Source organism: Canariomyces notabilis (assembly GCF_033297395.1).
Source record: "Canariomyces notabilis strain CBS 508.74 unplaced genomic scaffold N656scaffold_2, whole genome shotgun sequence".
In the NCBI taxonomy this organism is placed as follows: domain Eukaryota; kingdom Fungi; phylum Ascomycota; class Sordariomycetes; order Sordariales; family Chaetomiaceae; genus Canariomyces; species Canariomyces notabilis.
Window position 1 is genome coordinate 964,177 of NW_027041824.1, and position 19,973 is coordinate 984,149.

The 19,973-nt window shown below is 53.9% G+C and overlaps 6 protein-coding genes across 6 annotated transcripts; 3 read left to right on the forward strand and 3 right to left on the reverse strand.

Moving 5' to 3' along the window:
- Window positions 1-1,927: 1,927 nt before the first annotated feature.
- Window positions 1,928-2,502, reverse strand: N656DRAFT_794650 (uncharacterized protein; the record flags this gene model as incomplete). The annotated part of the gene is made up of 3 exons (XM_064817316.1): window positions 1,928-2,210; window positions 2,271-2,399; window positions 2,456-2,502. 3 exons carry the CDS (start codon window positions 2,500-2,502, stop codon window positions 1,928-1,930), a joined length of 459 nt encoding a protein of 152 aa, XP_064673900.1.
- Window positions 2,503-3,822: 1,320 nt separating this feature from the next.
- On the forward strand, window positions 3,823-4,443 carry N656DRAFT_765316 (ribosomal protein S9; the record flags this gene model as incomplete). Its single annotated transcript, XM_064813399.1, has 4 exons — window positions 3,823-3,871; window positions 3,930-4,129; window positions 4,199-4,213; window positions 4,279-4,443. 4 exons carry the CDS (start codon window positions 3,823-3,825, stop codon window positions 4,441-4,443), a joined length of 429 nt encoding a protein of 142 aa, XP_064673901.1.
- A 2,238-nt stretch (window positions 4,444-6,681) lies between these two features.
- Window positions 6,682-7,479, reverse strand: N656DRAFT_701737 (P-loop containing nucleoside triphosphate hydrolase protein; the record flags this gene model as incomplete). The annotated part of the gene is made up of 4 exons (XM_064810968.1): window positions 6,682-7,090; window positions 7,153-7,172; window positions 7,239-7,311; window positions 7,430-7,479. The coding sequence occupies 4 exons, from the start codon at window positions 7,477-7,479 to the stop codon at window positions 6,682-6,684; spliced, it is 552 nt and encodes a 183-aa protein (XP_064673902.1).
- A 2,911-nt stretch (window positions 7,480-10,390) lies between these two features.
- Window positions 10,391-14,157, forward strand: N656DRAFT_701397 (beta and beta-prime subunits of DNA dependent RNA-polymerase; the record flags this gene model as incomplete). Its single annotated transcript, XM_064810942.1, has 2 exons — window positions 10,391-10,861; window positions 10,924-14,157. 2 exons carry the CDS (start codon window positions 10,391-10,393, stop codon window positions 14,155-14,157), a joined length of 3,705 nt encoding a protein of 1,234 aa, XP_064673903.1.
- An 840-nt stretch (window positions 14,158-14,997) lies between these two features.
- On the forward strand, window positions 14,998-17,265 carry N656DRAFT_745247 (Di-copper centre-containing protein; the record flags this gene model as incomplete). The annotated part of the gene is made up of 4 exons (XM_064812896.1): window positions 14,998-15,286; window positions 15,346-15,476; window positions 15,545-15,811; window positions 15,864-17,265. 4 exons carry the CDS (start codon window positions 14,998-15,000, stop codon window positions 17,085-17,087), a joined length of 1,911 nt encoding a protein of 636 aa, XP_064673904.1. The 3' UTR covers window positions 17,088-17,265.
- Window positions 17,266-17,395: 130 nt separating this feature from the next.
- N656DRAFT_826205 (uncharacterized protein) lies at window positions 17,396-19,677 on the reverse strand. The gene is made up of 2 exons (XM_064818474.1): window positions 18,599-19,677; window positions 17,396-18,514 (listed from the first exon to the last, which is right to left on the reverse strand). The coding sequence occupies exons 1-2, from the start codon at window positions 19,382-19,384 to the stop codon at window positions 17,852-17,854; spliced, it is 1,449 nt and encodes a 482-aa protein (XP_064673905.1). The 5' UTR covers window positions 19,385-19,677; the 3' UTR covers window positions 17,396-17,851.
- Window positions 19,678-19,973: the final 296 nt, after the last annotated feature.

Consider the following 19,973-nt stretch of genomic DNA (forward strand, 5'->3'; position numbering starts at 1 on the left):
TCCCCTTCGTTCGTCTTAACTCCCTGCAAGGTACCGATCTGTTTCTAATCCTTGCATTGGGGTCCAATCATCCTATTTCCCGGAAGCTGGAGAGGCTCAAATTACTCGTCAGGGCTTCATAATCGCCTCCTGCCCCACTACTTCGTAGTTGGTCAGGTCCTTTAACTCGCGAAAATCAGGTACTTCCACTTAATGGTACATCCCCATACAAATCCAAGTATACAATTTTTCGTACACTATACTGTTAAAGTCTATAATATAGTGATTTATCATACAGCAATGCTCAATTAGTTGTATCTACTAACCTTAATACCATTGTAGATATCGCTCTATCGCTACCACCTAGTATATAGGCGACGAATATAGGTTGGAATACAACTAAAGACTGAAAATACAGCTTTAGAATTGAAGAGGCTCAATTACATATAGTTTTAACATTGAATATAGGTTCAATTTTATATAGTCCTAGTATAGCTCAAATTGATAGGTATATATGCAAGCGATATATACAAGAAGACGGGATAACATTGGTTTACTAACAAATTTGTATAGTAGTGTATATAGTGGCATATTTTCGCGAGTTAACTGACTTTTCGCGAGTTAAAGGTCCTGACCCTCTACGAAGTAGTGGGTCAGATGCGATTATGAAGCTCCTGACGAGTAGTTCCTGTCCTGCCTCAATGGCTGTGGGGTTGGGTATTGAATGGGCTGAATGTATTGCACAAGTACCTTGCAGCCTTGCTCCTGCGCCAGTCAATATCTTTTGACCTCCTTAAGGAATCTTGTGAATTGCTTTCACTCGCCAACAAGGCCCTTTGAAAGATTCTGTCGAGAATGCAACCGGAAGAGGATTGTAGCATGAGGATGAGGAAGGCGGGGCTTTGAATTCTAGGCTCGCTTGGCCACAATCCCACCCACCCTTTCCGCACCCTGTTTTCGGCCAACTTCGCCATGACATAACCACCTTGAATCGCATACCAGCGAGCTTCACAAGACTCCATGCAACTCCAGCCTGTAAGCTAAACAAATGCATCGAGTTCAATTCTGTTCAGGAGCTCTCATGGACAAAGTTTGAGAGATATACAGAGCCTTCTGTTGAGCATCAACTCCGAGTCTGGCACAACTTGTTGCAGAAAGCTGTGGGGTGATCACCATTCCCATCCTCATTTCCCCCTTTTACCTTGGCCATTGCCGGCTTCCCTTCTGCAAACCAGAAAAGAAAACGGGGACAGAAACGGGACAAAGGTAACGACAGTTTTGTGGACAGGACAACGATAAAGTGACCCGAATAAGCAGTCTTGATTGACACTCTTAGCGGCCATAACTTCTCAGGCTTCAGTATGACATGGATATCAAAAGGTATTGTATGTCTGAATTCCAGACAGCTGGTTAGCTTTCGAGTGGAATTTACCGAGGATTTCTGCCTCCCGGTCCCTTTATAACTCTGCCCAGCGCATTACACGAGCATGCCACTGGAGATGATCCCGGATGAGCTTCAACACACCAGCTCGATGGCATCAGCCGATGGTGTTTCGTTCGTCCACAAGCTTGTCACAAATGCGGGAAGCTTTCGTGAGGGCCCTGTCGGAATAGTCATAGCGCCAGCTCGAGAGCTTCGTTCAAGACAAGACCTCGCTCAACTGGTCAAGCGAGAGAAGCAAACACAAGGCTAATGCTCACACGTCGCAGTATCTCCTGCAATGGGTGCAAATCTGCGATTCATTATGAAGGGAATATATCTGAACGTCAAGGAAATTCACGCCAAAAGCATGCTAAGATAGAATTAGAGAATAGAACATAACAGTAACTAGACCTAATTTCCTGCAAACTTAGTTTCTGCAGGTGCCCGCCTTCAACTCACTGTCAAATGTCACGAAGCACCCGTAACGCCAACCATTGATCCCAACTCGAACCGACACTTCCTCCTTCAGTTCGGCTTCGTCGCGTTCGGTGGCGGTCCAGGGGGAGGAGCGTAATCGGTGTTGTCTGTGGCCCGGTGGTAGGCGCTCGCCGGCGGCTGTAGTTGAATACCTTCCTGCTGTTGGCCATAGTACCCATCATTCTGGTTGGGCTTGTAGCCAGGTGGCAGCGGGTTGTTGTCCTGAGGAGTATACTGTGGAGGAGGAGGATAGTAAGGCGGCGCAGGCGCCATCCAGCCCGTGCCATAGAGGGGCTGTTGGCCTTGCCTTCTGCGGCGGCGAGAGTTGCGGCTGTTTCGAAACAAGGTCAATCAGTTAATCCACAAAGGTGCGATAAGGAGCCTGCCTTACAATAGAAGGAGAAAGACGAGGATGACGAAGAGAATCGCCAGTCCCGCAAACACCCATCTTCCCCACCAGTACCAACCCGAATATGCATGGCAGTACCCGTCGCGTCCTAGATACCAGCCATACCCGCAACTGGAGATACCGTTAGCCGATTGAATCACTGGTCGTTGAAGGGGCACCACGCATACACGTCGCGCTTCATCATGCCAGTCTCCCCCTCAATAACAGGCGCCATGATGTTATCTTGTCGAGTCGATTCACTTGCCGAAAGTCTCAGTGCAACTCTCGTGAGACAAGAATCCAGAAATGTTGGATGGTGATTTTGGCAGTTTGAAGAATCCGGTGATGGCGAAGAAAAGAGAATTGGAAAAGGCAAGTAAGGAAAGTGGCGGGCGAAATGTGTTGTGTAATGCGACAAAGCCGACGGATGAGTGACGTCCCGGCCCAGCGTTTCGGCACTGTGGCAAATGGATGAGATCGCTGAGCCCAGCAGGGCCAACACCGTAGTGTTTTGAGGCTCAGCGCACGGTGGCACCAGTCTCATGCACTGACTGCAGCGGACGGTGCGTCGACATTTGTGTGGCTTAGCCAACAAGTGAGGTGGTGCTTTGGAATCCGTGTGCCAATGATTTCATTGAGGCAGCCCGCCAAGCCTGCGCGATTAAGTGTTCAGGTCCGTTAGGTATGTACATAGCTTGGCGACGACGGTCCTTGGGACGACGTAAGCTGGGCTCTCCCCATCCGGCGATCTTCGAGAGTTCCGCACCTTGGTTCTCCAGACGAAGTACGGAGTAGAAGAAACTGTTCAGATTGCCGTGAATCCGACTGTGCACCAGCGGCTACGTGACGAATTCACTATCTCAAACAAGCATCTTCGCTACCACGGAATGGAATTCTCAGCCCGCCAACATCACCATAAAGGGGCCAGCCATGCTTACCCATCCCTTCGAGATGATCCTCCTCAAAGCACGAACCTAGATACTAGCCAAGCGATGGCTCAGGCCCGGGGGCGGTCAACTTACCTAACTCCTTGAACGGTGTTTTAGTGCCATTTAACCACTTTCGTGCGTTACCGGTATACCTAACGGGCTTGACTTAAAGACGATGATCTACATGCCTGACGAGCCTGGGTGCTGGGAGATGGAGGCAGGAATGACTGTCTATTATGAGTACGGAGGTACGTCTTTAAGGATCTTTTTATCATGGAAGTCGGATACCCAAGTAGGTAAATATGCGATGGAGATGTCAACATCCCCAGATTTCTGTGCTTCGTCTTGGTAGGCCCGGAATCTCCCTCCGGTGTATTTCGCCGTCATGACCCACTCGAATGCCGGCGAGCCTGCTGCACCGGGGCGGCCGGCCGATTGGGCAGTTGCCCGTCGGAAGTTCTGGAACGGCTTGCGAGGTCCTTCAGCCACAAAACTGGACCAAGCCACAAAATCAAAGCCACGTGATGCCGCTAGCCCCATCCCGATTTCCCCTCCACACACAAAATTTACCGACAAAAAATCCAGCCGACCGAACCAACAGGAAGGTATCTTGCCAGCAACTCACAATGGCGACCCAAGCTGTCCAAGTGTTTGGCAAGAAGAAGAATGCCACAGGTATGGATTCTTTGCTTTGAGCGACTCAAATTGGCGTCTTTCTGATTGCGTGTCGCAGCCGTCGCGCGCTGTGTGCAGGGCAAGGGCTTGATCAGGGTGAACGGCAAGCCGCTCAAGCTGTTCGCTCCTGAGATCCTCCGTGCGAAGCTCTATGAGCCCATCCTCATTCTCGGCACCGATAAGTTTGCCGAGGTCGATATTCGCGTCAAGGTCGCTGGTGGTGGTCACACTTCCCAGGTTTATGCGACGCGCCAGGCTGTATGTTTCCCGGGGTGACCTGTGCAGAGGAGATTTTGGAGACGAATGCTAATATGCTTCCTTTGACAGATTGCAAAGGCGATCGTTAGTACCCGAAGCCATCTGATTTCGAAAGAGAGACGGAACACTAACGCGCCACACCATTGTAGGTCGCTTACTACGCCAAGTACATCGATGAGCACTCCAAGAACCTTCTCAAGTCCGCCCTCATTCAGTTCGACCGCAGCCTGCTAGTCGCCGACCCTCGGCGTTGCGAGCCCAAGAAGTTTGGTGGACGTGGTGCTCGTGCGAGGTTCCAGAAGTCCTATCGTTGATCGGTTTTTGGGTCGGTTTGGAAGCGGGGGACTTTGCGTGGGCACGGTCGGCGTTCGGCATTGCATTGTTCTGCTACGAGTCGATATTCGGCCTCGGGTGACGGCCTGCCAAGGTGCTGCTCAAACGCACCTTGGCAAGATAGGAATAAGACTCGAGTCTACTTGGCCCCTTACCATGCTCCTGGAGGGTCTGTATACGGAATCATGTGAATCGGGGATTACCTTTCTGTCCGGGAGTGGACGGGCATCCTGGCAGCGATAGGAGCACTTCGAGTGTCTGCATGGTACTACCGAAGCCATAGTCCAATGCGATCTGCGTTCTTCCAACCCGAATTTCCATTGACGGATCTAACTGGAGACTGAGAAGATTAAGCATGGCAATGGAGGAGTCTCACTGACCGGTCACAGGCTTATTGGAACACTCGTCTCATTAACACAAGCCTGAACGAGCCACATTCCAAATAGGAGGTTCTCAACAGTCGACATCATTATTTTCCGAGGCCGAGCTACGAAGGGAGTTATGACAACCCCAAGACGGCAAACATCGATTGCGGAAGAGAATGTGATGAAGGCGCTCGTATTTTCCAGTCCCAACCCTGAAGCGAGGAAGTTACACGGCTATATTGAACCAAAGGCGCACGATTCACCCGTTTTGCACTGCTGCGACGACTCACATAGGGGTTGAAATTCGCAGCCCAAACATCGTCTCGCGATCCTCGGAATCGATGTGGCCGAATGGTTGCGGCGGCCGGCATTCTAGGAGTCAAGGTGTTCAAGACTGACTAAGTACGGATAATGAAACTCGGCGAGCGACCGAGCTTTCCATGCTCTGTTCTTATATGTCAAGAAAACGAGCGCCGTATTGTCGAGAAAGATAGATGAAGAGAGAAGGAGACAACCTAAGAAGTTATGGCAGCCGCATGTACGAATACCTCACGACTCAGGTACTGTACATAAGTCGATCCAAGAGCCCCCTTTCCTATCCCGTATGTATGTATGTCGATAATTTCATACGACACAGATCTCGCCAACCACTAAGGACTAAGCTTCCAGGATAGGAAGCCCGCCAACTAACACGCCGACCGTCGCTGATGTCCTTTCGCTGTTCGCTCCGCGGTTTCTGAACAACAGTACGAGCTACTCCGTACTGTCGCCGTTCTCATGCATATTGGATGAATGCTTCATCATCATCATCTTTACCCCTCCCAGGGAGGTGATACGGGCTTGGGGCGGCGCGTGCGTGTCTTGGGTCTTGCGTCTTGGATCATGTCGATGGATTCCCCAGAGAGCAAGCAGCCAATGATACCTTCACACGTCAATAGGTCGAGAAATGGTCCGTGTGTAAGTCTCAAGGTCGCTATTTTACTTCACCTTCATCCGTGACTTGGCTGCTGGTCTTGCATCTCTTCCATTTTCCTTTCTCCATCCCAGAATCAGTTCTTCCATGAGCTATTCATTTGTCGTCAATTCCCAGTTTTCCTTTCCTTCCATTGCACCGCGTTCTGCTAGACCTTCGCACCAAGCCTTACCTGCTTATATACGCGCCGGAAGGCTTGGCAGCTGGCACCCCGCGGTTCTCGCGCACTTTCGACCAAAGCGCGCACGGTCGAAAGTGCACACGACAAATTGGGGTTGATTGCTCAAGTTGGGCTTCAGTTCACCCAGTTGTCATGAACTCATCATCTGAGTCATTTCGTTGAAAGAAAACAAAAGATTAATAGGGGGTTGCGTTTCGAGATAACTACATCAGACTGCCCATTCATCACTCTCGAAAGCATCGCGCCCTTGCCATATCCCGCCATATCAGAAAGGTGCTTATTCTTCCCCATTGCTGCCAGTGGCAAGCGCCACTTGTTAGATGTTATTCGTCATGTCGCCGGCCTTGCGGCTCTAGTCCGAGCCCGTCTAAGTGCCGGAAAATTGTCTGTCTCGCATCCAAAGATGGGTCATTTTGCTCATGAGACAGTGCAGAAGATCGTCAGTTCATGAAAACCTGGACAGCATCCCGGGGTTCCACTACGACAAAGGAGAATTGCTGAGAGCATTTGGTCGTCGCCGGCCGATATATCAAATGTCTTTCCCCGAGGAACCGCAGCGACACCAGAAAAAAGAAAACGAGATAACAAACTCCAACGACACTGCATCACAAAACGGTCCGACCCACTTCCTGAATAATACGGCCGAGATTCGCCAAAAAATGGGTAGCTAAACAGACGCGACAGCTCACGGCGAGATGTCTCACCTGTTGGCGAACTTCATCAACCATTGAATGACGGCCTCGAGGTTTGTCTCTTCCTTCGCCGAGATGCCATAGCACGACACCTCGCGGTGCGCAATGTTCTTGAGGTCCATCGCATCGATAAGCTCATCCACCGTGAGCTTGTTGGGAAGGTCCGATTTGTTCCCTAGCACGAGAAGAGGGATGCCGTCAAGAGTCGGGTGGCTCATCAAGGAGTGCAGCTCGTCGCGGGCGGCGGGAAGCAGGTTCAGGTCGGCAATATCGACGATAAAGACGATGGCGTTAACATTCCGGCAATACCTCTCCCACATTTGCCGGAAGCGGGGCTGACCCCCCAAGTCCCAGCACTTGAGTGTCACATGGCCTCGTTGCACCCGCTTCATGTTGAAGCCAACCGTAGGGATCGAGCTGCAGGTGGTCAGCCGGCGAACGGGAATCGGGAAGGTGCAGCATGGAACCGCGATGCTTACTCGATAGCGAACTCTCCGCCCTGAATATCGGGAAAGGCGTTGTTAGCATCGCGGTCCACATCCGATCGAGCGACCTGTCAACTCACCGAGAGCACACGAAGAAGCGATGTCTTGCCAGCATTCTGCAATCCGACCATAGTCACGTCCATCTCGGTTGCCCTGCGTCGGATTAGCGCCGGCCTGAGCTGTCGCCGCGCTGCTCGTCGCTGGCGGCTTGCGCCCGGCAATGCCCCGCAATCCGGAGCGGGGAATCTTCAGAGATGGAGCACGAGCTTACCAAAAGGTCCGCAACAGCCAGTCATACACTCGCCTGAATAACCCGGCCATGGTCGTCAAGGTGAGGGCCACACTGTCACTATGGATGAATTGAGGATGTGGGAGGATGCCGAGTCGAAACCCAGGTGAGGGTTACCGGCAACAGAAGTAGCGTAGGAATTGGGTGGCAGATGTAGAGGTTACGATGACAGGTGATGACAGACCAAGACCAAGCTGGTAAGTTTAAGTATTTTGCGCTCAGACTCCTAGGCGGCGCAAAACCCAGGTAGGAATAAATGTCTCGTATGACCGAGGTCAGGCCTCTGTAGTTTCGTGGACAGACCGGAGCCAGATTGAGTTCCTTTTGTGATCGGTGTGAAGCAGATGCGAAACAGCGCGGACAAGCGAACGATCAGGTCCACCAAGCAAAGATGCCACCAGGGAACACAAATCTAGGTTGCCGTTGTGCAAGTTGAGTTGTGGTCCGTGCTTCGTGGTGAGGACGGTGACGATGTTGAACGAGAGCGGCTAGAATCAGGGTTTCATTCGTTTGCACGGCTCGGGTGGGGCGCAGCCAGATGACGAGGGTAGATGGGAGATTTCGATGGTGCGAAACGATCTCTTGTGACCATGGGCGAAGGCGGCTGTTTCGATTGTTCTGGGTTGCAGTCACTCTCGGTGCTGAGGCCTTGGGGCTCGGCGGCGGCGGCGGCAGCGGTAAGGGTAGCGCGGGGATGAGCGAGACGGCACACGACAGGGGGATGGCGTCAACGGCACCTCGGGAGTCGTCAAGATATTGGTACTTGACAGGTAGTGGCAGAGCGACGTACTCTGAAGGTCGACGTGTTTGCATGAAACAATAAGGCGGACCTTGGGAAGAGAGCAGGAATAGAAGGGCAAAGGCTCACGGTGCCAGGAACTGCAAGGAGTGCTGCGGGAAGTTGCCGCTGTGGACGTGCTGGGCTGCAGGGACGTGGAGGCTTCTAGGCGGTGGCCAAAGCTATTTGGGATGGGACGTTGAAGAACGACGGCGGATGTTGTCTCTAGCTTTCCCTGCCAGCCCTGAAGGTGATTATCGGTCGAAGAATTAGGTATGGCCGACGAGGAATTGTCGCTCTTCCGGACCGCTGAGCCAGGCTGCTGTTATATCTCAACCCTCGGTGCGGCGGATGCCTGCTACTTATCTGGAGTCTGGACGAAGCGCACAGCCTTTTGGTACATAATTTTATTAGGGATTCTCGGGATAGCTTTTAGCATAGGGCGAGGGAAATGCTTAAGGTCACCACCAACAGCGCGGGGTCGCAGGCCGAAGCGATTGGGTGGTCAGTCCTCAGGTTTCCCCACGCCGAGAAGGCCAATGGCGGTGGCAGACCGCAACAGCACACACTGCAGTACCTTACTTTGAAAGGGAGCAGGCCTGTCTATACTACAGATGGATGATATGCTCTGCGAGATAGAATCATGGATACGAATAGGTACCTAGGTATCCATGAAACCACCTGCACCTTTCATGGATGCAAATGCCCTTGCTGCCCAGGCAGCCAGATCGGACAGGGCTACGCAATGTCATCCTGGGGTGCATGCCCCTTGCCTATCCTGGTGGAACTTCCCAATTCTCCGCAATCTTTCGCAGAGTTAGGGAAGGCACAGGGCGGGGGACATACAGGTTGGGCTTCGACTTTTGGCCATCCAAAATGCATGTTGTCTTTTCGGAGCAGCTCGAATCCAGCTGGTTGGCGGTTCCAGTCCAGCGGCCGCTGTTTGGGGCTGGAATGATTTGGTTCTTGATTTCAGTAGCGATTCTACTGGACAAGAATTGAGCAGGGCCAAAACCCGCACAGGGCTGCAGCACCCGGCCGAGCTGGCCGGCTTCGGGGTAGCCCTTCTACCACAAAGCGGAGCCCCACGGACCAAGGAGTTCGGAGCAGTGTAACTACCGCAGAAACCCAAGATGCCCACCCGGCCGGTTGGCGACCTCGAGGCCCAGCGAGATAAAAACATGAGCTTTGGCTAAAGAATACAGACACCCAAAGAAGTGCTACGGTAGCCCTCCTGCAATGCACGAAGCTGAGACACAGCTGGTCTGTGACTCCGCGGGCCCAGGCTTACCTAGCACCAGCGTCTCCACTGTAAGGTACGCTGGCCGGCAGGTCGGCCGAACCCCAACTCGTACGAGAACGATGCTAACATTAAGCCGCACAATGCGGATGCTTTGAGAGTCTTCACGGGGAACATGGGTCTCCAATGTCTAGACCGCCGTCAGCCAAATTCAGCCTCCTCATCAATTTATCCAAGACTTCACAAAGTTTCTGGGTCAACGTTAATCCAGTTTCAGCGCCTTCGTGATACGCCGTCTTGCAATGTGTGAACGGGAACGATCAGCCCTCGGTGTTGAATGCTCGATGCACTATGAGGTCAGATCTTTTGAGAAAGTAAGAGGCCCATACTATCCCGTCATGATGGGACGGTCGCTTGAGCATAAGACTGCAAAGCAATTTCTCACCCGACCAGCACTGTGCCCATGTATCACACCAGCTCGGATGAGTGTCATTTCGAGAACCCCAAACGATTGTGTTTTGGGGTAACGATACGGATATGGAATCATTCAAGTTGGAGTGCAGATACGGATACGGAGGTACGCACGATGCCGATCAGTAGCCTTGGCGTTAGTGTTACACTGTATTTGTACTAGGTACCGATAAGCGATAAGGAGGTGGGAAGTCGGGGAGAAAAGAAAAAAAAGTGCATCAACGCAAACACTCACGCCGCCCAGCATACACTTCAAAGGTCAATTCCAATACAACAATACCAGAACTGTCACTACTCCAGAATCACCGACTTGCGGCCAGTACAGTTACCCTAATGAGCGAATAAGGACTCTGCCATCGGACCAGAGCCGGGGTTGGCGCCAGACCGCGGGTCATCCTGATCGCGAAGCTCAGCAAACTGCTAGTGACTTTGCTTCTGATACAAAGCAGTGGAAATGGCACCCGAACGCACTGATACCTCGTGGGACCACGAATACCACACAATCCGCCGCGAGAAACTGTTTAGAAATCCTCCAACCGACCGGACCGCCTATCCTGCTCTACAGTTGGCCGTTGACCCGCATATCGAATCCTTCAATGCCCTCTTCCGGAGCGATGGGAAGCCCAGCCTCCTCGACCACGCCCTCGCCGAGATCGGGACCAAGACGTTTCTTGACGGAGATGAGAGGGCAGCACCCGCGGGCAAAAACCGGCTGACAATCCGATACAAGAGTGTCACGCTTCAGAAATCCCAGGTTCCGCCGTCAAACAAGTTTGCCAAACGGCGCGAGATCTTCCCGGCTGAGTGCAGGGAACGGCACGTGTCGTATCGGGGCAAACTCACGGCAGTTCTTGAATACCGTATCAACAATGGCGAGCCGCAAGAGTTTGTGCGAGAGCTTGGGCAGATGCCCATCATGGTTAAGGTATGTCGAATGCGATCACACCTACCAACGGACGTCCAGCCTCTCTGACCTCCCTCTTCAAGTCCAACAAATGCCACCTAGAGAACAATCCCCCAGCTCTCCTTGTACAGCGAAAGGAAGAGTCAGAGGAACTGGGTGGATACTTTATTGTCAATGGCATCGAAAAAATCATACGTCTCTTGCTCGTCAATCGAAGGAACTTTCCGTTGGCTATTACGCGCCCGAGTTTCACAAACCGAGGCCCCTCATATACACCGCACGGCATCATAGTACGGTCTGTTCGGCCGGATGAGACCTCACAGACCAATGTGCTTCATTATTTGAGCGACGGGAATGTCACATTCCGGTTCTCCTGGAGGAAGAACGAGTATCTAGTGCCCGTCATGATGATTCTCAAAGCCCTTGTTGAGACCAACGACCGGGAAATCTTTGAGGGCTTGGTCGGCCCGCCCAATTCGAAAGGAATTGAGAACACGTTTCTGACAGACCGCGTGGAACTGCTTCTCCGGACCTACAAAACATACGGCCTTTACACCAAGGCACAAACCCGAGCCTACCTCGGAGAGAAATTTCGGGTCGTGCTCGGCGTACCCGATACCATGTCAGACTACGAAGTTGGTACGGAATTTCTTCGCAAGATTGTGCTTGTCCACATTGGTTGCGTCAATGTCACCGAGGAGCAGGATCTGGACAAGTTCAAGATGCTACTCTTCATGTGTCGGAAGCTCTACGCACTTGTGGCCGGGGACTGCGCCGTCGACAATCCCGACGCTGTGCAAAACCAAGAAATTCTCCTGGGCGGCTTCTTGTACGGTCAGATCTTAAAAGAGCGGCTCGAAGAGTTGCTATCCGTTTCGCTCAGAGCTGCGTTGCGCGATTACCTCAGGAGGAATCCCACCGTGTCATTCACATCTGCGGCATTTGCAAAGGACTTCCCCATTGCCATCTTCCGGCGGACGAATGAGAACATTGGTAACGCACTGGAGTATTTCCTGTCGACGGGCAATCTTCAGAGTCCCTCGGGCCTCGACCTGCAGCAAACCTCGGGCTTCACGGTTGTAGCAGAGAAGCTCAACTTCTTGCGCTTCATCAGCCATTTCCGCATGGTTCACCGTGGCAGCTTCTTTGCGCAGTTAAAAACGACAACGGTGAGAAAGCTGCTTCCAGAGTCCTGGGGGTTTCTCTGCCCTGTGCACACTCCCGATGGCTCCCCGTGCGGTTTGTTGAACCACTTGGCCCACAAGTGCAAGATTATGACGGATTCAGTCGACACCTCGGCCGTTCCGGGCATTGCCATGGAGCTGGGAGTGAACGACTACTCCTCGGCGGCCACCAGCGAGAGCGTCGTAGTGATGCTCGATGGAAAGATCATTGGCTGGTGTACTCCTAAGAACTCCAAGACGGTTGCCGATACGCTCCGGCACTGGAAGGCAGAAGGGGGCCATGGGATTCCTCTACACCTGGAGATCGGCTACGTACCTCCATCCAAGGGCGGGTCTTACCCGGGTATTTATATGGCTTCGCAGCCGTCTAGGATGGTCCGCCCTGTCAAGTATCTCCCCCTGGGGAAAGAAGACTTTGTTGGTCCGCACGAGCAGCCCTACATGTCGATCGCCTGTACGGAGAGCGAGGTGATTCCGGGCGACTCGACCCACGTCGAATTTGACCCTACCAACATCCTTTCTATTTTGGCTAACATGACTCCCTTTTCCGACTTCAATCAGTCTCCCCGCAACATGTATCAGTGCCAGATGGGTAAGCAAACCATGGGTACGCCTGGAACCGCCCTGCGGTATCGGACAGACAACAAGATGTACCGCCTCCAGACGGGTCAGACGCCGATAGTGCGCGCCCCGCTGCATAACACGTATGGATTCGATAACTTTCCCAATGGCACGAACGCGGTGGTTGCCGTGATTTCGTACACGGGCTACGACATGGATGATGCTATGATCATCAACAAGTCAGCTCATGAGCGAGGTTTTGGCCACGGGACGATTTACAAAACCAAGAAGGTCAGCCTCAAAGACGACTCTAGGACGCGCGGCTCCAAATCCATCACCAAGATGTTTGGGTTTGCTCCCGGCAGCGCAATCCGGGCGTCGGACCGGGAAATGCTTGACGCCGATGGCCTACCTTATGTGGGCCGACTGGTCAGAGAGGGCGACATCCTCTGCGCGTGGCATACAGTCTCGGCCGACTATAGTGGTCAGCTGATTAACCGGGACGGGATCACTCACTGGGAGAGATACAAGGATTCGGAAGACGCGTTCATTGAAGAAGTGCGTGTGATTGGCAGCGACACGGGTAACGAACCTCTTCAGACCATCTCCATAAAGCTTCGCATTCCCAGGTCACCCGTCATTGGCGACAAATTTTCGTCGCGTCATGGTCAGAAGGGCGTCTGCTCCCAAAAATGGCCGGCGGTGGACATGCCCTTCTCCGAGTCGGGTATCCAGCCCGATGTCATCATTAACCCCCACGCGTTCCCATCCCGAATGACAATCGGCATGTTCGTCGAGTCCCTGGCGGGCAAGGCCGGTGCGCTGCACGGACTGGCCCAGGATTCGACGCCGTTCAAGTTTGACGAGGAGAACACGGCGGCGGATTACTTTGGACACCAGCTGATGAAGGCTGGCTACAACTATCACGGCAACGAGCCGCTGTATTCTGGAATTACGGGCGAAGAGTTTCAGGCTGACATCTACATCGGCGTAGTCTACTACCAGAGACTGAGGCACATGGTCAACGACAAGTACCAGGTTCGTACCACAGGCCCGGTGGTTCCGACGACTGGCCAGCCGATCAAGGGCCGCAAGAAGGGCGGTGGTATCCGTGTGGGCGAAATGGAGCGCGACGCGCTGCTGGCGCACGGAACAGCCTTCCTGCTCCAGGACCGGCTACTGAATTGTTCGGATTATTCCAAGTCGTGGATATGCCGGGACTGCGGCTCTTTTCTGGCCGTGCAGCCAACTGTATCGCCGTTCATCGGGAAACGGAAGCAGGTCGGCGCGGTGCGTTGCCGCAATTGTGCCCAGCGCTTGGATCAAATAGAGGACCTGGATCTCATGAAGCTGGACGGCGAAATATGGGAGGATGGTCAGGGTGTACAGTGGATAGGCGGCGAGAACACAACCATGGTGGTTGTGCCTGGAGCTCTGAAGTTCCTCGATGTCGAACTGGCGGCGATGGGTGTAAAGTTGAAATACAGAGTTGACACCAAGGACGCGATCCGGAGAGGACCCCTGAGGCCAACGGCGCCGAAAGCACTGCCGAGCGGGACGGTGGCGGCCTGAGGGACTGGGATGATGAGTTGTCGGAAGGTAAATAGCTTGTTGAAAATCTAGAGGTTTTTCCAAGCCTCAGCTCGCATACTTTGCCCAACAACGGTGAAGCACGGGGTAATCAACGACAGGTCGCTGCAATGAACCAAACCTTACATAAAAGCTAATCTCCCTACGGCCAAGGATGGAACACGGTGACCCATCCGGGATGCAATCACCCGTCGTATTAGACCTTGGCGGCCTTCATATCGGCATGTTTGCTACAAGCCCTAGCGCAGTATTGAGCGAGAATGCCGCTGTTACCTAGGATGTGTTGCGAGCGGCGAACAGCGTCCGGCGTTCCGGCTGCCTGCAAGTCACACACCACCCTGGCTTCCCCTGTTTCCCCGACGCTTCTAAACTTGGAAGGCGTGATCCGGCCACAAGCGTTAGGCTCGTCTGCCTGCCCCGTCCCACCCACAGCAGAGGTCCACGGTATGCGGGCTACTCCTTCTCTCGGATGGGGCTCTGACTGATGTTGAGCGCCAAACCATGCAGAACCTGGAAAGAAGGCTTCACAGTGGATTCCGCGTAGGCCTAGCCTATTTTCAGTATACCCTCTAAGGTAAGGGATCCGTGGTATTATGCCCATGCCTTAGTAGGTAGCCCCTGTTTGAACCGGTCCTTCTCATCGACTCCCATAACTCTTCACACTTTTCAGTATCGAATATACCGCCGGGCCCAGCCTGCTCGCCTTTGCTATCGTTACGGCTGTCGGGTGCAGTACTATCCCCCATCTTCGTTAATCCTAGCCCCGCCCATCATCGTTCGGAGGTTGAGAGACGAGCTCTGGAGGTCCGATCCCCGACCACAATGGGCCGACCCCGGCTGTCTCTCGTCGTCCCTCTTCTTTGCCTTGTGCAACACCTGGCCCTCGGCCAGTTCGCAGGTTACAACTACGGACCCGACGCCACTATCCGCATCAGACGCCAGATTTCACAACCTCGGAGGGAGGTGGTGAGGGAGAATAGCGACGTCCGCGTACGTCTGGAGATACGGCAGCTCGAGCAGGACAGCGATGTGTGGACGCTCTACATCCTGGGGCTTAGCATGATGCAGTATGCCGACATGTCGCTGGATACATCGTGGTTTGGCATCTCAGGTCTGTGTTACGCCTCCCGTCTACACGGTTGTAGCTCTTTTCTGACATCCTCGCCTTAGGGATTCACGGTATGCCTCACAAATCATGGGGTGGCGTGGGCCCAACGCCTGGCAACGAGAACACGGGGTACTGCACCCATTTTTCGATTCTGTTTCCGACGTGGCATCGCCCCTATCTGGTGTTGTACGAGGTATGACTGCTCCGAGTCCTCGCGATCCGTTGCGCTTGCCCTATGCGGCTGACCTGTAACTACTACAGCAAATCCTGCAAGGTCTGATCCAATTCATTGCGTCGCTATGGCCGGATGGGGAGAGGCAGCGTTTCCAGGAGGCGGCTCTTAGATTCCGAATCCCTTACTGGGACTGGGCAGCCGATCCGCCCTCCGGACAGAGTGTCCTCCCTCAGAGTGTCGCCGGCAGTCCGTTTGTTGATGTCGACGGACCAAACGGGCGCCAGAGGATCGCAAATCCATTGTTCAGTTTCAGCTTTAACCCTCTTAGTGCCACTGGATTCACCCAGCCTCCGGTCGGTAGCATGCTTCGCAACAAAGTTTGATTCATCTAACTTGTGACTGTAGTGGAATCAATGGCCTACGACCCTCAGAGCCCCGACTAACCGGGGCCCAAATGCTCAGTCCGACAACGCCTTGGTGGCAAGTGATTTAGATCGGAATCGGGTTTCACAGATGCAACGGCTATACAACCTATTCTCTTACTATAACGACTATATTTACCTCGCCAACGAAGAGTGGACTCCACAACTCTCCAATGGGTCGCTCGAGTCTCTCGAGTCGCTGCACGACACAATCCACCTCCTCACCGGAGGCCAAAATGCGCGTATGGGCCACATGTCCTACCCGCCCTACGCTGCTTTTGACCCCATATTCTGGCTACATCACTGCATGGTGGACCGAATCTTTGCCCTCTGGCAGACGCTCCATCCTGAAACATGGATTACGCCGCACCGGGCGCTCCAGAGTACACACACAACCAGCAGAGGCGAGATTCAAGATTCCCAAACAGCGCTCACACCTTTCTACTCGAGCGATAACGGCACGTTCTGGACCTCTGACGGGGTCCGTGACCACACACGATTCGGATATACCTACCCCGAGCTCCTGAGCGAGTCAGCGTCCAGAACCGAGGAGAGGCAGGCTGCTGTTCGGCGGGCAGTTAACCGGCTATACGGGAGGCAGAGTCCGGCGGTCCTCTTTCTTAGCAGCACCAACCTTGCGTCCCAGCGGGCCAGAAGCGGCAGATTGGGAGGTGATGCCACCAGTTTGGAGATGGCCAGCCTCTCTCGTACAACCAACGAGAGAATCTTCCATGGGAGCAACCGCTACCACGAGTGGACGGCCAACATCCGCGTCGAGAAACAGGCCTGCGACGGACCTTTCTCCATCTTGATCTTCCTAGGCTGCCCGCCCGACGATCCGCTCGATTGGATGTCGTCCCCGAGCCACATCGGCACCATGGGCGTGTGGACGGCCGGAAAGCAAGACCACGGTGAAAACGGGCAGATGGCGATGGACGGCCTGTACGTCTCGGGCACGGTGCCCCTGACCGCTGCGCTGGTCCAAAAGATTGCTGCCGGTGAGCTGGCGAGTTTGGAACCCAATGAGGTGGAATTCTACCTGAAAATGAAGCTGGAGAAGAGGGTCCTCGGGCCCGGCGGGCGAGTGTGGGATGCCGACAAGGTGAAGGGGCTGAAAATACAGATTGTTAGCTCACTGGTCAAGGCGCCGTCCCGCGAGGAGGAGCTACCCGTGAGAGCGAGCACAATTGTGCATTTTGATTTGTGATAATAGGGCGATCCCTCCGCGAGCTGCGAAGGTCGTCCAAGCGGTTTGCTTTAGTGAAAACGGGGGTGATATGGACTTTGATTAGCCTAACAATAGACCTTACCCGCAACTGGATGTCACACCTCATTCATGGACCGTTGTCCAGCATGCTGGCTGTTGGTGGGGTCGGATCAGATTGTTGGCACAGGTGCATCACGGCAAATATGCCTAGGAGTAAATGTGGATGTAGATAGATATGCCACATTGTCGCCTGCCTACTACGTAGTAGTAGGGAAGGGTTGGTAGTCACTGCGTTTCATTGATGTTAGCAGCCCTTTTACACCAAGCAAGCCTAGTTTCTTAGATACACACTGGACGATAGGAATCGTACTAGGAGCGGGAGACCGAATGGTACGTATCCTCATAGGTAGGTTAAAAGACACAAGCGAATCCACGTTTACTTTGAGAATGATCCGCTATCTCCTCAACCACCCGGGTGGAGCAGCAAAGCCAGGAATTGTATGTATAGTGAAGTCTAACCAAAGCCGCTATGAACCAGACCCAGACCAATCAGCCCCGCTAGCATGAGAGATTATACCCATATCTGTATCCAAGATATCAAGCCCAGACGCCTGCCTGTAATTGTATAGAAGACAATAAAGGAAATAAGATAGTTACGTTCGCCGAAACAAAAATGCAATGCAATCCATAGTGATGTCAGTCCAAGATATGTGATCCCTCATCCCAGGCCCTTCAATATGGTAGAATGTACCATCTGCCCACACTCACTCCGGGGGGAGCAGTTCCTTGGGTAGCACCCCTCTATTCGAGGTCCGGCTCGAGTTGCTGCCAATGACGGTTTGGCTATCGCCATCAACGGCCGGGTCGTACTCGAAGTCACGACTGGGGCGCTCCGTCGCGCTGTCTCTCCTCGCCATGCGCACGTGGGAACCGCTGCCCGGAGTCTTTGCCGCGTCCTCGTCCGCGTCCTCGTCCGCGTCCTCATCGCTCTCGTCAGCCTCCGACGATGAGAGCTCTTCATAGACCACGGCCTCATTCGTGCCCGCGCCGGCTTCCCCATCAACCTGTGCCTCCTGCTTCTTGATGTAGGAATCGATGATGTAGTACTGCATGGCGTTCATGATGAGAGGGAACAGCATCATGACGAAGACAATCTGCAGCTTCTCGTTGCCCTCGGTCCAGCCCAGCGCCCAGTCGCCCACGTGAGGCAGCCATGGTAGCATCATGAATATGATTAGCACGCAGAACTTCATGCCCATCAGCCCGCAAAAGTAGATGACGCTCTGCTTGACCCACCACCACGCATTCGGCGGGTTGCCATAATGGCCGCTCTGGACCGACTCCGGCGGCTGGCCGAGGGGTGTGAAGGTTACGAGGCGGGTGATGACCCGGATAATCACAATCAAGATCGGGATGCCGATGGTCGTCTACGGGGGAAAACCCAAAACGTCAGCAACATAACCCAATCAGAGACAAAACCAGAGTCAAGAAGAATAAGAAGGGGAACTCACATCAATAGCCAAATTCAACAAATAAAACGAGCACGGATTCGGTACATACTCCCCCCCGCCACCGCCAGAATCCGCATGCTCCCCGCCATCCGCCCTACCAACAAGCAAGCCCATAACCCCGCCAACCGCGAACCGAACCGCCCGCCTAACCACCGCAGCACCAGCCTCACCACCACCACCGACAACGACAGCAGGCTTTATGGAAAACCGCCCGCTGGTCAGGAGGGACATGAAGACGTTTGCGGCGTGCACGAGGACGCTGCCGACGACCTGCTTGGAGACGTCAAAGGACCAGACGCGGAGGGGCCGCTGGGGCCGCTCGCGCCAGCGCTTGTAGACGAGCGAGAGCAGCGCGAGCGCGCCGAGCCCGAGCTGCACCAGGATCGCAAAGGATCCCAGCAGCCGGCACTCGGTCGGGTTGTTGTCCTGCGAGCCCATCGGGCCGTGTTCCGGGCCTAGGGAACCTGGGGGCGGAGGGGGAGGAGGTGGTGGTGGTGGCGTCATGGTTACGGATACTACTACGGGGAGGGTAGAGGTGAGTGAGGTGGGGGTCGGGGTGGTAAAGGTGAGTTCTGCTGCTGTTGTGGCAGCTTCTTTGGCTGCCGCCGCCGCCGCTGCCGGGTCGGGGGCCGGGTGGTCAACGCCGACTCGGAAGGGTGGGTGGTCGCGCAAGTAGGGCAGACTCGTTCCTGCTACCGCTGCGATGGACTGGGGGGCGATGACATCGGGGGCTCGGGCGAATCCGGGGGCGAATGGCGACGGGAGATTGGCGGGCGGGTGTAACATTTACAAGCTGTGGATGCTCGAGGTTTGTGGCATCGGGACCGATGAATCAAACAGTGTATCGCTTCAACCCGTGCGTGGATTCTGATCGACACAGGTGAAAAGGGATAGGGTCTGGTGAATCAGGTACTGCCACTTAGTTTCAAGGTCTCGCTTGGATGTACAATACATACAAGCGTTGATAGGCAGATTCTCGGTGGTATCAGTGCCCTTGGGTGATGTTGTTCAACGTGTGTCAAGGAGAGGAGAAGAAGGGAAGAAGAAGTGAAACAGAGGAAAACGGTCTGAGGTTGCAGTGAGTGTGGTGCCTGGAACAGGCTGGAGGAAGTGGGCGGCGCAACGAGAAGCAATGCACGAGGTCATAGCAGCCGACACCTTTGAGCCATTGCCATTGGCCGCCCACTCAACGGTTGGCCTTGGCCCTTTAAGCGCTATAACCTTAACGTTACACACTAAGTATAGGTAAGGTATGTACTGTACTGTACTCCGTAACTATCCACTAATGGAGGCCCCACAGCGGGCTCCCAAGCCTCCGCTAGACGTTATACCTAGAGGGCAATTGGAGCGTGCTGCTAGCTAATGACTGCCGGCA